Raw genomic sequence first — 15393 nt, 5'->3', positions numbered from 1 at the left:
ACATGAAGTGACCCATCTTCCTTTTCCAGCTGGAATACAACTTTCAAAGTCCCACTAAATTCCACGAATTCAATAAGTAGTGAACATTTATTTAATACCCCATACATACAATAGAGGAATAACATGTAAATATGAACTTACCTGCTACTTTTTCGGGGCAGAGGCAGATCCTTCTGGTGAGAAAAGAGAAAAGAGAAGAGTAGAGCGCAGACACATTAAACAAGATTCATATCTAGCAATATGTGAAGCAATATGTACTCAATATGCTTGTGTATCCTCCTTGTTACAGAGTATGGTTTTATTCTTAATATAAGAGTGAGTTTTCCTTAATTTATCATTTTACTTTTAGGATTTCTAAAGGCCTGAAGAGTATCCAGTATTTCACACCCACACAAAAGACAAGCATTACTTCAAAATATAAGTAGAATTGTAAACAATTTATTGAATCACACTGACTCATCTTTGCAACACACTGACTGCCACCAAGGAGGAGGATTGTGGTCACGCTGAATAACCAAATCCTCACAACGATCATGTATCTTATGATTATTAGCATCATCATTTGCATGCGATACAGGAAAAACATAGGACACAACCAACAAAGACAGAACAAATCATTAGGGTTTCGTGATTTCTGCCTCATTGTATAGTGCGAGTGGGAGGCAGCCTGTAAACTGATCCCTCCTAAGTGCTCAGAGACTTCAGAGCTCTGAGAAAACAGCAGGTTGAACGGAGCCAAAGTCAATTTCAAAATGTTGCTGCTATATTTATGACACTGGGTTACAACAGCAAGGACTCTGATGTGATTAGGACCTACTGGGATGGATCTGTGTGCTGCTTGTTGCCCATTTATTCCCAATTTGATTCCCATTTAACACTTGGCCTAAGTAAGATCAAGTTACCACAGTCTGCCTGTCTTGTGCTGATTATTAAGCCATATTCTAGTCCAGTGGCTCCTCTAAAGGGATATCACCATTTGTTTTGTTTTACTCAGGCTTAATGACATAGAGCTGAGTCTGTGAAATAAAATTTAAATATCACAGTGAAGAACCACAGCAGGGTCAGAAGCTGAAATCAAACACAGATGTAAAAAGAAAATACAATGAAAAATACAAGACTGCGGTTGGTTTTCCAGAGACGAATTCCATCCTTTTAAACAAGTGCGCTCTCTCTCTCTCTCTCTCCATGGCTTTCTCTCTCTACGTCAATCTCTTTGTCTTTGAATAAGTAAACAGGCATTACAAAACCCAAACAAAGCCGAGCTGATGATACACGACTTGACAGCTGGAGCTCTCGTCTCAAAACAAGCTCGCTAACCAAAACTTTCCAGCACCAAGAGGCATTAATATTCACACTCTATATAGTGTAAAGCAGAGGGGAGCCAAAAGAGCAGCAGAAACACTGCTACGCTGCATCATTGTGATCATCGACGATTACCCCCATCTTGAGAATGTGCAGCATTAGTGCAGTAATCACAGTACAGAATCTTGGCAAAGGAAGGGCTCTATATTTTAGGGAAATGTGCGTAATAGCTATTTGACGTCACAGAGTTCTACAGTCAATACTCGCCCTTAAAACTACAAACCTGTTTGCCGATCCATTTCTGTTTGTGCACAGATCAAACTGTAGAGCAGGGCCTGTCGAGCTCACTAATTAACCCACCGTATCCTGATGGGCACTTCTTAGACAGAGCCAGGCCATAGAGGTGGCTAATGGATAAAACCTCAGCACCTGCTCCCTCTCACTGCGGCTGTCAAACAGAGCGCCACTTCACGTGTGGTTGCCATGTTACAGTTCACTCCAGTTTTTTTTGTTTTTTTGTAATATTTACCTGAGCTCAAGTGACCATGACAACCCATGAAAGTTCTCAGTAATATTCAATGTTACATAAACGGTGAATTTCGATATTCTGATTTGATATGATAATAACAGTAATCCCAAGCCTGGCTGATCTTTATAAGTGACTCCTCAACATATCCTGTCTTCACGATTATACTTGAGTGCCACAGTGTGTCCTACTTGGTCCTCCCACTTCACCACTGCAGTGTCACTGAAGGGATATCAGAGCTGAGTGATAATACCTTTCCAAGTAAAAAAAACCCTGCCTCAAACTGCCCTACGGTTATATGGCTCCACCAACCAGTGCAGTTTGAGTCAACATGTTTATTTTCCAGTCTCATATGAGATCATCTTGACCTTTTGATTTCAACCACTGAAATTTAATCAGTAAATCTCCAAGTGACAACTGGTCAAAATTGACTTTAGATGTCATGTTCAAAAGACCAAAAACATGTTTTGTGAGCAACAATGACCTTGACCCTTGACCCCCAAACTCTAAACAGCTCATCTTTGAATCCAAGTGAACGTCTCTACCGAATAATAACAGATTCTCTGGATGTTTTTTTGACATATGAAGTTCACAAGGCAAATAATGTGATTTGTGAGGTCACCGTGACTATCAAGAGCACTGTGGATCTCCTCAGAGCTAAAAGAAAAACTCAAACATAATTGATGTGAATTTGCAGAGATATTGTACTGAAGACTCAAACTAACGGATGTGTACACGTACAATCAAACACCTCCTTGGCACATTTAATCCATTATGCACAACCTTCATTGCAAATGATTCAAAGCTGTTCAAAATAGATGAAAATATTAGAGAACTTTCTCTGCCTGACAAGTGAAGAAAGGTATTTTAGGTTTTTTTTTTTTTTTTGTCCTTTTGGTTTATGTTTACCCAAGGACAAAGCAAAGTCCAACTGGAAACCGAAGAAAAGAAAAAATGTTAATATGCTGTTGCTCTGGGCCGAGTCATGAGGCTTCTGCTGGGTTACGTCTGCCAAAGCTGACAGCAGATTGCGAGGCAAATGTCACACAGTGTATTCTTCAGTTTAATGGCCGACCAGCCTTCAAGATTAATTTAAAACATCTGAACTCACTGTTCATTACACAGAGGTCTAAAATTATATAATGTATCAATAAAATGTGCAACTGACTCTTAACCTTTATGACTTTCTTGTTACACTTAATCTAGTTATAAATGTTGAAAAGGGGCTATTTTTCCCACCTTGTCCATTTTTGTGGATTAGGTTGGACACAGGCTTCTGGTGCTTTATAGGCGTCCGGCATGATAATTCAAGGCCAGAGAAAGTAGTTCAAATATCTGAAGCTATTCTCACATTCACTCTGGCCCAGATCAGTAGCTTTGATGTGCACTTTGCTCTCGCAGTACAAAAACGACCCTTTCTGAATAATACAGACATCAGAGGAATGAGATGAGGCAGAACAAAGCAGTGGGCATGGCAGTGAGTGACAGGGCTTGGCAAGGAGGGTTGGATCTTCTGCAGTGATCACACTCTTATCCCTTGTGCTTAGCATATTGGAAATGGGCACAATGCCCAGGACAAAATATTGGACAAATTATGCCTGCGAGTGTGTGTGTTCCTCTACACTCAGAGAGGGATGAGACACACAGTTTGACTTGTGTGTGTGTCAATGCATGAGCATATGGGTTACGTGCAATTGCTCTCCACACACCTACAACAGCTCAGGACAGAAGGATAATCTTCACCCATCTTCACCCGAGATGTAAATGATTCTCATCAGTGACACACTCACTTTCCCACGGAGCCAAACTGAATAGACTGAATGGTGAGATCATGACTTTCATCGTTATTCCAGTTGATTTCGTTTTTATTTTAACCTGGGTTTAAAGAAACAGAGGGAGGGTCGTTTGGAAAATCTAATATTCTGAGATTGAAATAGAGGAATGAAGTTTTAAAACATAAAAAGGCGTTGATGGGCATGTGAATAGCCATGTATGACCTTAATCTGAAAACCTGGGGTCAGAAGTGGTTTTCCCACAAGGTGGCTATGTTTTCATTGGTTTATATTTGTTAGTAGAATTATGCAAAAAATCTGGATCTACTGAATTTAGATCATAAGGGGACTGTTTGGCCTTGGCTGAGGTCTAAACTCTCAAGAGCCATTCTGGTTAATCTATAATTTAAATCTGCACTTTTGCTACCATGACATAGTAAATTCAATGCAAAAGGAATCTTAAGTATCGGCATTGAAAGATTTTAATGATATTTTAATGATACTAACTTTCGCTGAAGCTCAAATTATTTTCACCTTCCACCCTCAGAAATGAACAATGCACATGAAAACGACATGAAAAGCACACACAAACACATAAACAAACAAACACACACACACACAACCCTTTGCCTCCCTCTTCTGTCTCTTTGGTGTGAAAGAAGATCCCAGCAGAAAAGAAATCCAGATACGGTAATAGCTACTTAAAATGGGGTGCACTGTAGCCCACAGCTGCTGCCTCCCCCCAAACCCATTTCCCCCCCGTCTGGCCTCAAGCCCTTTCAGCCCGTCCTGCTGCTGGTGGTCGGTCTTCCTCCCTGAGGGCGCACAGGGCTGTTAGGCCACCATTAGTCCTGTTAATGGGCCTGACAACTGTGCCACATCCTCAGCATTTAGAGCGCCGCTGTCTGAGATATGGATATCGACCACTTCAATGGAAATGGAGAGTAGGGGCAGGGGGTGGGAGTCAATTTGATATGTGCATATACTGTGCATGAATGTTGTGCACAAACACACACACACAGACAAAACGAGATGTTAGGTGTAGCGTCCGTACAATCGACTGAATGGATGGACACACTCATTAACATGCACTCAAGATCCGTCTGAAATCAGAAGTGGAGTTTGACTCAGCAGTGTGATCTTCTTGTAAGTGCAGGGAGTCTTTCTGTGTGTCCGTGCGTTCCTGTTTTAAGTTGGATTCAAAGTCCATCTTGCAACAGTGTGGGTGTATGTCCTGCTGTGTCTCTGCATTACTTTCAATCTTTATGATCACATCAGAACCGCCTTCCTCCCCTTCCAGACTACCCTGCTCTGCAATCGTACATGTCGACATCTGAAATTCCGCTTCAATTATCCTCTGAGGAAGTCTTTCTATCATGAGAACTCCTGAGCTCAGCTTAGTGGCCATTTTGACCATATTCACCATTTTTACTTTGATAAACTTATCCCAGGGCTCTCATCAGATCAACTTGAAATTCAGATGAGTGTCATCACAACAAGATGGAGATAAAAACAGATTTAGAGATCGATTTTTCGTCACACCGTGTGACCGTGGAGTGGCGTCAAAGTTTGATTAAACGCCATCAAAACAAGAGTTTCTGTATCTCGGACATACATTGTCCAATCGAGTCCAAACTAGACATGTGAGACAAGAGTCCCGGCCTGATGACATATACACAGAAATTATGACCTGAAATCACACCGCCCCCTGGTGGCTACAGGAAGTGACATGTTTTATACTTTGATGAACTGCTCCTGGCTGCTTTACAATATACAGCTTAAATGAGCTCAGTCAAGTCATTGGATCATAGTCATAATTGTGACATTTCCTCAAACCGTGTAAACATTGAGCTGCGGTGAAGGATCATCCTTCGCCAAAGGACACGATGTTGTCATAACACCACTGTGCATTTTCCTATCACCACCAAACTTCTGTCACATGATCAGACACTAAGCCTGAACAGCTCTGTGTCAATATTTCCTCAGTGTCATAGAGCCACCTACTGATTCACCATGAAACAGGAAGTACTTTGTTAATCCACTCTGCACTATCCAACCGGCTCCGAACTACTGACCTATGATCACAATCCTGACCTGAACAGCTCCATATGTAAATATTAGTTCAGGGTCATAGCGCCACCTACTGATCAGTGTCAATATTTAAGTTGTAGTAACATTGTCCAATTGACACAAAATTGCTCACGTTACATCAGAGCGCCTACTTGAATAGATCTATATGTCTGTGCGTAATAATAGTGATGGTCCCACCTACCGGCAACAGGAAGTAAGCTTTTTTTTACAACTATCATTCGATTTACGTAAAATGTTCACAGTTTGATGTGCAATTGATAGCGTGGACCATAATGAGCAATTAGCAGGCAAGGATCAACATCGCGTGACGGACGCAGGAAGGGAAGCGTTTATCCTTGCCGCAGTGCGCAAAACGCGTGCAACGCAGAGACGTGCGCTTGGTCATCGATCGCTCTCTCCACCGACAGCAACCGGCTTCAACGTGCGGGTGCTCACGCCCGCCAGTGCTGCAACGTAGCCCTAGTTTTTTACCTTCTCTAACAGGTGTTAGCGTGAATAGATGGAGGTATTTGCTCTCTGCTATCCTTCTATGTAATTTCATGACTCTCTCACTTTTTTTTCGACAAACAATTCACCCAGACAATATTGGGCAAATCTATCATTACATTTAAAGTAACTATTCATTGGTGTTAAGGTTATAATACCAAGGCTTACCTGTGAGTGACACACAAAGTCAAGGCTACCCGCTGACGCAAACGTCATATTAGAACTGAACAAAACTACTGCGTCGCTAACAGCTACAAAGAGACAAGGATTATCAAAAGCTGCAGTTGAAATGTCATAGAGATACAGAAGAGGGAGAAAGTAAACACACGTTGGGCTGGTGGGAGAGGTAGCAGAGAGTCTTGGATGACATAAAATGAAACTGTCTCCTCCATAAACTCCATCAAAGACGGTCATTTATCTTACAAATATTTAATCTTGTGTCTGCTTTAATTCACCAGAGCGTACATTAAAAAAATAGTGCACCTGGACTGGATACTCTCTGGAAGTCTGGGAGTGTTGCCCCTGTTTTCACAAGTGAACAACATCTGTACCAAAAATCTTCCACTTTCACGTGTCTATTTTATGATGAGCAATCATCAAGAGCAGTGTATCTTTGCACAATGTACAGCAAAGTAATTTTTACTGTGAATGAATTCACAAGGAAGCAGCCGTCCACACAGGCGAAGGTCTCGAAGGAAGCTTTTACCAGAGCCTTCCTGTGGCTGTCATGATGTACAATATGTTTGGTAAGTGACTATCATGCAAATACAATAGAATAATCCACTTCCTCCACTCTCACCATCTAATTTAAGCAAACCCTACTCAACACATGACATGGTCATTGGACTTGTACACATATTGTTGTGAATATAAAACAATCTACACACTGATCTGTCACCCATTGCTTTCGAGACAACATGTCATACGAAAGGCTTCGTATACTGTAGTGTATTTGGCTAATAGCTAATGGATCTTTTGAGCATGGTTGTAGAATACAATGACATGTTAATATCGTAAGGCGCCTTGAATCTCATGTCTAGACTTTTAAGAACTATTCTAGATGCGCTCTGCTAAATTCCTCCTACTCTGAACGTTATTTGAACCGTGCAGTGTATTATAAAATATGCAAACAGGCTCTGCGAGGAAGGTCCACCTGCTATCACACCTACAGTGTTACTTTGTGGTTTTCAATCTACAGACAGGTGTTCAAACGTTTCTTTTGAACACAGAGCCGTTGAAATTTTACTACAGGATTTACATGTAGATAGTGTCTCCATGTCTCAAAGGTTAACCTGTTCCACCACGTTCACTTCCACCATTGGAGAACTCAAACCTTCCCTCCTCTCAGCTTGCACCCAGTTCTGTCTATAAATGACATTGTCTTGCAGAAGGCAAGTCAGATTTTCACCATTTGGCTGTGTGATGTCTCTAGAGCTCGTCCTGACCTGTGAAACTTCTTGTAATAAACATTATACTTGTAAGTTCTGGGTCTGCGGTCTCCTCTCTTCAAACACCGACTTCGACAAGACACTGCTGCATTGAAAGACACGACAATACCTAAAACTAGGGTGGAGTTGTCTACCATTGATGATTTTACTACTCTGATAGCCACTGTATCTCTATAACAGTGTGTATTAAACTACTGCAAGCAATACAGCAAATGAATAAGCAAACCCACGTTTGATATTTTGAACTTTAATGTGATAAAGTGACCTAAGTTATCTAATGTACCAGAAACATGTATTTGAATTAAAATTATGCCAACAATATTATTGGTGGACCCTGTTTTGTGCAGTCAACTAAATTAACTGACTGAGCACCTTCCTGTATCCAAACCTAAAAGTGAAGCCTTTACATACTACTTGCATTTACTCATTGATCTATGCCTCCAATGGTTGAAAATACCATTCCTGGCCTTTTCCTTCCTTAATGACATAAGTCAAACAAATGAGGTCTGTCTAGGGATAACCGACGAAGCAATATCAATTATAATCAGGATCAGAATTGTTATCAATATAAGTATATCAAATGTTAAGTATATATCAATATATGCATCGTGCAGGCTTAGTGAGAAGGTATAACACAACCGATCTACATTAGATTTGTAAAGCAGTTCTGCCGTTTAAAACAACCTTCTCTCATGAGCCAAAATCAGTCTTTAAACATAAAAATAATAAAAATAACGTGACATTTATCTTGATAATTATCCAAAACTAAATATATCAATAATAAATTATTGGCAGTTGAGCCCAGTCCAAGTCCTCACCTGCAGCCTCCGTCTCCGGATGATCCCAGAATCATCCATGGCGCGTGTCCGGGGTCACACCTGTCTGGAGGGGTCACCTGGCTCCCGCGGTTTCCAGGTGTTTACGCGAGAAGACGGCCCCACTCTCGCTGGGCTTTCAAATGGCCACCACGTGTCCACGATATAACCACTCAGCCCAAATACTTAGGAGGAGTATCGGAACATCGGCTATTGGCGATACGCGATTCACCGTCAGAAATAAAAACAGATAGAGGACATCCGCGCTCCCTGATAGAAATATGATCTCTAGGTCTCCAACTAAAAACTATAACTACTCGATCAAATGTGAGCCAGGCTTCAGAGCTGTCACTGCTGTGCTCCCCCCCTGCTGACCGCCCATGCTGGCAGCTATAGACGGACACCACTGACCGGGCTGCTCAGTGGGGGGGGGGGGGGGGGGGGGGGCTGTTGAAGAAGCGAGAGGCTGCACGGTGGGGTCAGCGTGTTGTGCAGGGGCTGAGGTCCAGCAGAGAGATAAGAGAACGTCCCACCCGAGATTAGACTAAACAAAACAAGTTTACACTCATCCTCACAACAACAACAACAACAACAACAACAACAACAACACCACAGTGCGATTGCACGTCAGATCAGACAAGGCGACTGCTGTCATCCCTTCCGTCGCTTCAACAGCAACGATCCTCAGATGGTGATCCAACCACTTGGATCCGTCTGTTTGCAGCTGAGGAGGCTCCAGTGCATGGATGCATGACTTTCACTGGATTCACATGAAACTACGAGCCACCATTGTGCTATGACTCCCGCATGCTGTCACACCGCGTATGTGCATTCAAAAAAGAAAAAAGGTGAGATCACTGAGGATCTGCAGCGAGCGAAACGCGCGCACGCACACGTACACATGCACACGCCGCTAAAGAAAGCAGGTTGATCACATCGCGGTTTTTCGTCCTCCGGTAAAAAAAAAACCCAACAGCTTCCTCTGTTCTCCGAGCTCTCTCAGTTACACGACGTGCTCCCTCCGCTCCTCTCCGGTGTAACGCTGCCTCCCGTTTCTCTCTCTCTCTCTCTCTCTCTCGCCCTCTCTTTCGTGTAAAACGATCTGTGGAAGCCACACAGGGCTTCGCTCCATCCTCAGCTCCAACCACTGAACCACCCACTTCCTACAGCCGGATGACGTTTAACCCCTCAGCGGCCACAGGCTGGGAGGAACACCGTGGCTGTGAGGCGTTGTGAGGTGGGGGTGTTACATCCCTTGTTTAGGAACAGCAAGGAATTTTTGCGGAGGGAATTGTGCTGGACCATGGTCTAACTATGCATTGCTTTCAGTGTTGTAATGTAGTACCTGAATGTAACTGATAAGTCCGGTTTTAGCGATAGACCACTTCAAACCTCCAAATATACTGCTGATAATGTATATTTTTAGTAAACTCATACAAAACTAGGGTTAGGGTTAAAAGTCCCCAAATGAAACCTCAGTTACATTTACAAGATCACAATTGTTATTTGGATCTGCACCAGGGGCGTTTCTAGGTATCTGAAAGATCCGGGGCTTAGCCCAGGGCCAAAACGTAACTGCGCATGCAATTTTTGAAAATAATAACAAATAACAAAATAAACAATGTATGCAGTTTATTAATACCAATGGTAAAAATATAGATTTTCACAAACTTCCCTTTGTCTTAACAAAAAAGTGCCTCATTCATAAGCACCAACATTAAACATTTCGATAATAAATGAGTCACATAGTCATATATGTATTCTTCACATATTTGTATTAGTTTCACAATAGTAAACAATGTCTGAAAAAGTATACAATGCAGAAAGAAAAGATGTTTAAAAGGCAAGAGCCTTTTAAACATCTTATCTTTCTGTAGTCATGCGTTTGTCTTTGTTCATTTCTTTTCTTCTACAGTATATCTGTCTTTACTTTACACTTTCCATATTGTGTATACTTGTACATTTGTCTGTGTATTATTAACTGTTACTCTACATGTATTGTCTTTCTTTGTTCATTTCTTGTTTGTAGTGAACTTTTTATTTTCACTCGTTTCACTGTTTCTTGCTCCTTTCTTTGGACCTTTGTCCTTTGAGCACAAGTGGGTATCTCCTCGGTTTGACTTGGGCAAACCGGTCAATGACTTCTGGTCCATCACACTACTAGTCATTAACGTTAGCTAGCTAGAGCATTCTAGCTGCAGACAAAGTACATGATATACATTTGCATTCAATTATAACATTATATACATTTACCATAAGTAAGGTTTTCAAAACGTTTACAGACATTTTAATTACTGACATATAATAAAGACATTGTGAAATCTAGGGCTTGTGCTCACTACTCACCTGTTGTAAACAGTGAGAGACTGGCTGCTGAAGTGTAATGACGCACTTGTTGCTCTGTTCTCGTGCGGTAAATGAGGGGCGTTCAAGGACCGTCGGAAAGTCGATTTTTTTTTTTTTTTTTTTTTTTTACCAAAAAATTAGATTCGGGGCTAATCAAATTAGATCCGGGGCTTTAGCCCCGAATAAAACAGCCTAGTGACGCCACTGATCTGCACCAAGTTTTTTTTTTAATCAAGATCAATGTATTATTATCCGACAAGTCAACAAAAATGTTTAAGAATTTTGCAATGTTGAAGAAAGTGAAAAAGAAAGATTCGGCTCTTGACTTGTCTGACTTTAAACTCAGAACTCACTTGTTTTTTCCACAGTGGCCCTAATCCTCTTCCGTAGCTTTTTGCATAATCCTGCTGACAAACCAATAAAAAAACAAACCAATAAAAAAACAAACCAACGAGCACAGGTGAAAACATTATCTCCTTGGCGGAGGTTATACCAAACTTGACCATATTATAATCAGGTTAATACATGTACCATGAGAAATATAAATATGTCAACGCCAGTGGATGGTATTTAATAACATTGATGATCTCTTGATGTTTCATCAGGCCTTGGATTCTAGTTCGGCTTAGTCTTAGCTTTTTTACTCCAAGTCACACTGCAGCCTCACATATCTGCTGTAACCCTAACCCTAACCCTAATTCTCCAAAAACTCACATTCCAGACTGGTCATTTCATCCTTAAACGGTTTGTAAAATTATTATTCAGAAAAGTTAAGACTGCATCTAACAATATCTACATTTATCTCGCAATTATTTTCTCCATTTGTCGCATCCTTAAAATGTCAAAAGATAAAGGAAATAATGGCCATCACAGTTTTCCAGGGTTCTCAGTCACATTCTGCTGTTTCGTTTGATCAACCACAAAAGACCTAAAGACGGGTAAAAGCAAGAAAAGCTGCAGATTCCCACAAATGGTAGAAATTATTACTGTTTTCAGTTATGCTTAAAAAATGACTGAATAGCTTGATTATTAGAATAAATGCCATTTTTTCAAATGACCTACTAAATAATAAAAAAACAACATTATCATCATATACAGTACATACATGATAATGTGATTGAGTTTTCTTTTTATATTTTCCACTCCCATTTCAAACAGAGCAAGTGTATCAAGAGGAAAAGCTGTTTGAAATTCACAGACATGGACGTGGCATCCAATATTATGCACGATTCCTGCTATCTTAGCATTTCACCAACATCTTTGCATGTTTGGACAGAGAGGTGTTGTTTCTCCAAAGTTAAGTGTTTATACTGTTTGTCTGGCTCATATAACTGACATCATCTAACTGAATTAACAGTCAGCGCAGCATGTCGTCATACTTCCGCTGCTATTCCACCAAGTATTGTGGGTTATTCAACATTCACACCTGTCACACAGGATTCACTGCCAGTTATATTTCATAGCTCCTCACCCCTCAGTTACCTAGACCCAAATCTTAATGAATGAATATTGGCCTTTAAACAAATCCCCTGAAGTGATTTTGCAGATTTATGGTGTTTTCTATAGATCTATAGTAATATTCACAACAAGTGAACCATCCTGTCTTCACCGAATCATAAATGATGCACACACAGATCGATAATGACTGAAAACCACCACTAAGCACTAGTAACCACTGACACATTTTAAGGGCAAGGTCTATCACCATGTTGACATAATGCAGTGCGTTTCTCACAAGAAAGAAGGGAAGAAAAAATAGCGAAATGTTGGTCAAAGGTGGCTGGTGGGACGGATCAATGTGGAGTGAGAGAAACACAGAGGCTACAGTCAGCTGCTCAGGCTCCTGGACAGAGGGAGACAAGTGGGAGACTTAGAGGCTCTCAGCACTGTGGCCTTAATGTTTCCCGTCTCTCATAGTAGACAGAGCTGGCAGGCCCCTCCTCACCCGGAGGTTTAGTGCTAACAGATCACTCAGAGCTGAACCTCAGCACTCCACCACCATCACTACCACCACTGCTTCAAGAACCTCACTCTCTGCCGCACATAAGTAACCCTTCGTCTAAGGGTGTGGACCATTTTCAAAGGGGACCTAGGGCGGCAACTAATTACTGGCAAGGAGGTTGTGTTTTCCCTTTGTCTGTCTGTCAGTCAGTTAGCAGAATCATGCAACAACTAGACTAGAGGATGGATTACCACAACATTTGGTGGAAGGATGAAGTGTGGGTCAGGAAAGAACCCGTTACATGATGGTGAAGATCCTCTTAAATGGCTGGATTGTCTATGAAATATAAAAAAAATGCCCTTCCCGATTTATCAAAAGCTAAGGTATTGAACGAACCTGAACTTTCAAATAATCTAAGAAAGGTACGTTGTGTCCATAGGCACACGGTGATCTTACATTAAAGAAGGCATCACAGTAAGCTGGAAGCAGCAGGATATTATCCTAAACTATTTCTCACAAAAATGGTCATCGGTGGCATAAATGTGCTTAGGTGTCAGCAGGTGAAAAATGATGTTTCAGCGAGTGACCCAGTTACCAGCGTGTCTGACTTCTGGAACACATTTAGCGGCTGCTGCTTTTTCTTATTAATATTAAATAATTGATGAAGGCACATGAATTTTACATCTTTTTGTTCATTAGGTGCTGTGAGATTTGAGGAAGGGGGGGGGACAGCAGCGTTCAGCTCGCACATGACATCGTTTTTTTCTTATAAAGCCAAAGACCTCTTCCTATTTCTCAGAGTGAAAGAGCTCAAAAATGATGTCACTCTTTTTCAAAGGATGCCCCAAGGGAGGCCAGACGGGGTCAACTCTCTGCAACCAAAAGCTTGGCAGCGCTGGGATTTGGAATATGCCTGCTGCTTGCGCAATCCTATTTCCTGTCCCAGTAAGCCTGTCTCACAAGAGCCACATCAGATCACCTCTCTTCATAGGGTGCAAGAGCCTCCGCCTGCATTTAAATCTGCTGTGTGTGTTTGCGTGCAGGATGATATTTAATATTCCAGACACAAACTGTAACATGTCGACATTATTTTATGTGAAAGTCTTTTCGCTTGTCCTTAGACATATAACTAGGATCTACGAGGAATGGTTAACACATTTCAATTCAAGCGACTCTAAAAGCCTGCAAACATTATCTTTGTGAAACTTATATCAAGATTTTATTCTGGTTATATAGAGGCAAATGGGATGTTTTGTATTGACTTATAAAGGAAATCAACATAGTAGGTTGCCGTTATTTCAATTAGCAATTGATTTGCCAATTATTTCCTCACAGTTTGGCGTGTGAAATGTCTCAAGAGAATGGCAAACGGCAATCATAATGATCCAGAACCCAAGCTGGCGTATTCAATGTCCCTGTTATTTTTGATTAACCCTTCAAAACCTCAAATAACTGTGAACATTTGCCATTTTGAAGGACATAAATTAGTGATCAAAAACCTTTGCAAAAAACATTCCTGCTGAGTGACTACTCCAGCAGTACTCAAATTCCTTTTTAGCCTGTCTGATTTGTCAGTCCTTCATAAGTACAGAATATATGAGGCAATACCGTTTTGCCCACATCTCTAAATCTTGTCTTTCAACTCTCATTGATTTGCAGATATATTTAATTTTCCCCAGGATTCCTTACAATCCCTACACCTCCTTTCTCCCCCTCTCAGCTCCCAGCTCCTTCGTATTTCTAGGCATGTCTGTCTTGAAGAAGTGGGTCACAGACTACAGCTGTGCTAAAAGCCTCGTCTGGGAAGAGGAGCTTCTCTAAATAAAACACCATACAATCAGTTGTCTCAGGGGCGCCTCATCATACATACATACATTCAACAAAGACAGAGAGAAGAGGGGAAGAAAGGAGGCATAATGTATATATGCTCGATCGCTTGAGTGCATTTCTGGCATTGTTGTCTCTGTAAAAGTAAAGTGATTTCCGCTTTCATGACTATATACATATAAACAATTATGAATCAAAGCTTTTAATCGAGTTTTCAATGTTATCATTGATATGTACTTTTTGTCCACTGAGAACCTTCATTTGAACATTCTGTCGCTATAGCAACACCTGCTGGTTACATCCACAATTCAGGTCCTTGGCAAAGCAAATATTATTTCTATATACCAATATCTATGTTGTTAATCTACTACCCAGATGTCTTTGTTGAGCCATTATCTGCTGTACACTTTTATTATATCTCATTATTGGTTAATTGTCAGTTTAAGTGAGGCTTGAGTGGTTATTGCCTAAATTTTTATGTTGCCCCAATTACTCAGAATGATGTGTTACATCACGTTGTACCATAAATCATCCTGCCCTATACCCTGAGACCTTCTGATAAGGCCCTGTTACTTGAAACTTCATTGTCTCTTTCTAAATAATGTTATGCTCTTTTAATAATTTTCTTTTGCTATTACTTTTATTTGCTGCCCAGATATTATGAGGGCCCGAGCACCGAACACTAGGAGACAGTGGGAGGCCCTATTGAAATGGTAAGGATTTTTTTTTCTTAGGCATATGAATTGGCCTTTTGAGGGCTTTAACATGCTCAAATTCTTACTAAAATTTGAGGAAGATTAGAAAGTGGTGAAAATGTACGTATTCTGGAGTAATTTTA

At 40.9% G+C, this 15393-nt stretch overlaps 1 protein-coding gene across 1 annotated transcript in view; it reads right to left on the bottom strand.

The window, feature by feature from the left end:
- The window catches only part of mast1a (microtubule associated serine/threonine kinase 1a), a 54657-nt gene extending 51528 nt beyond the window's left edge, over window positions 1–3129 (bottom strand). Inside the window, exons 1-2 of the mRNA XM_061084858.1 lie at window positions 3068–3129; window positions 142–173 (exon numbers count right to left, since the gene is read on the bottom strand). Of these exons, the coding sequence (XP_060940841.1) occupies window positions 142–173; window positions 3068–3129 (94 nt within the window). The remainder of the gene's footprint in view (window positions 1–141; window positions 174–3067) is intronic.
- Window positions 3130–15393: the final 12264 nt, after the last annotated feature.

The sequence above is a fragment of the Limanda limanda genome, chromosome 2 (genome assembly GCF_963576545.1).
Source record: "Limanda limanda chromosome 2, fLimLim1.1, whole genome shotgun sequence".
NCBI lineage: Eukaryota > Metazoa > Chordata > Actinopteri > Pleuronectiformes > Pleuronectidae > Limanda > Limanda limanda.
This window is presented reverse-complemented; position numbering and strand designations above follow the sequence as displayed.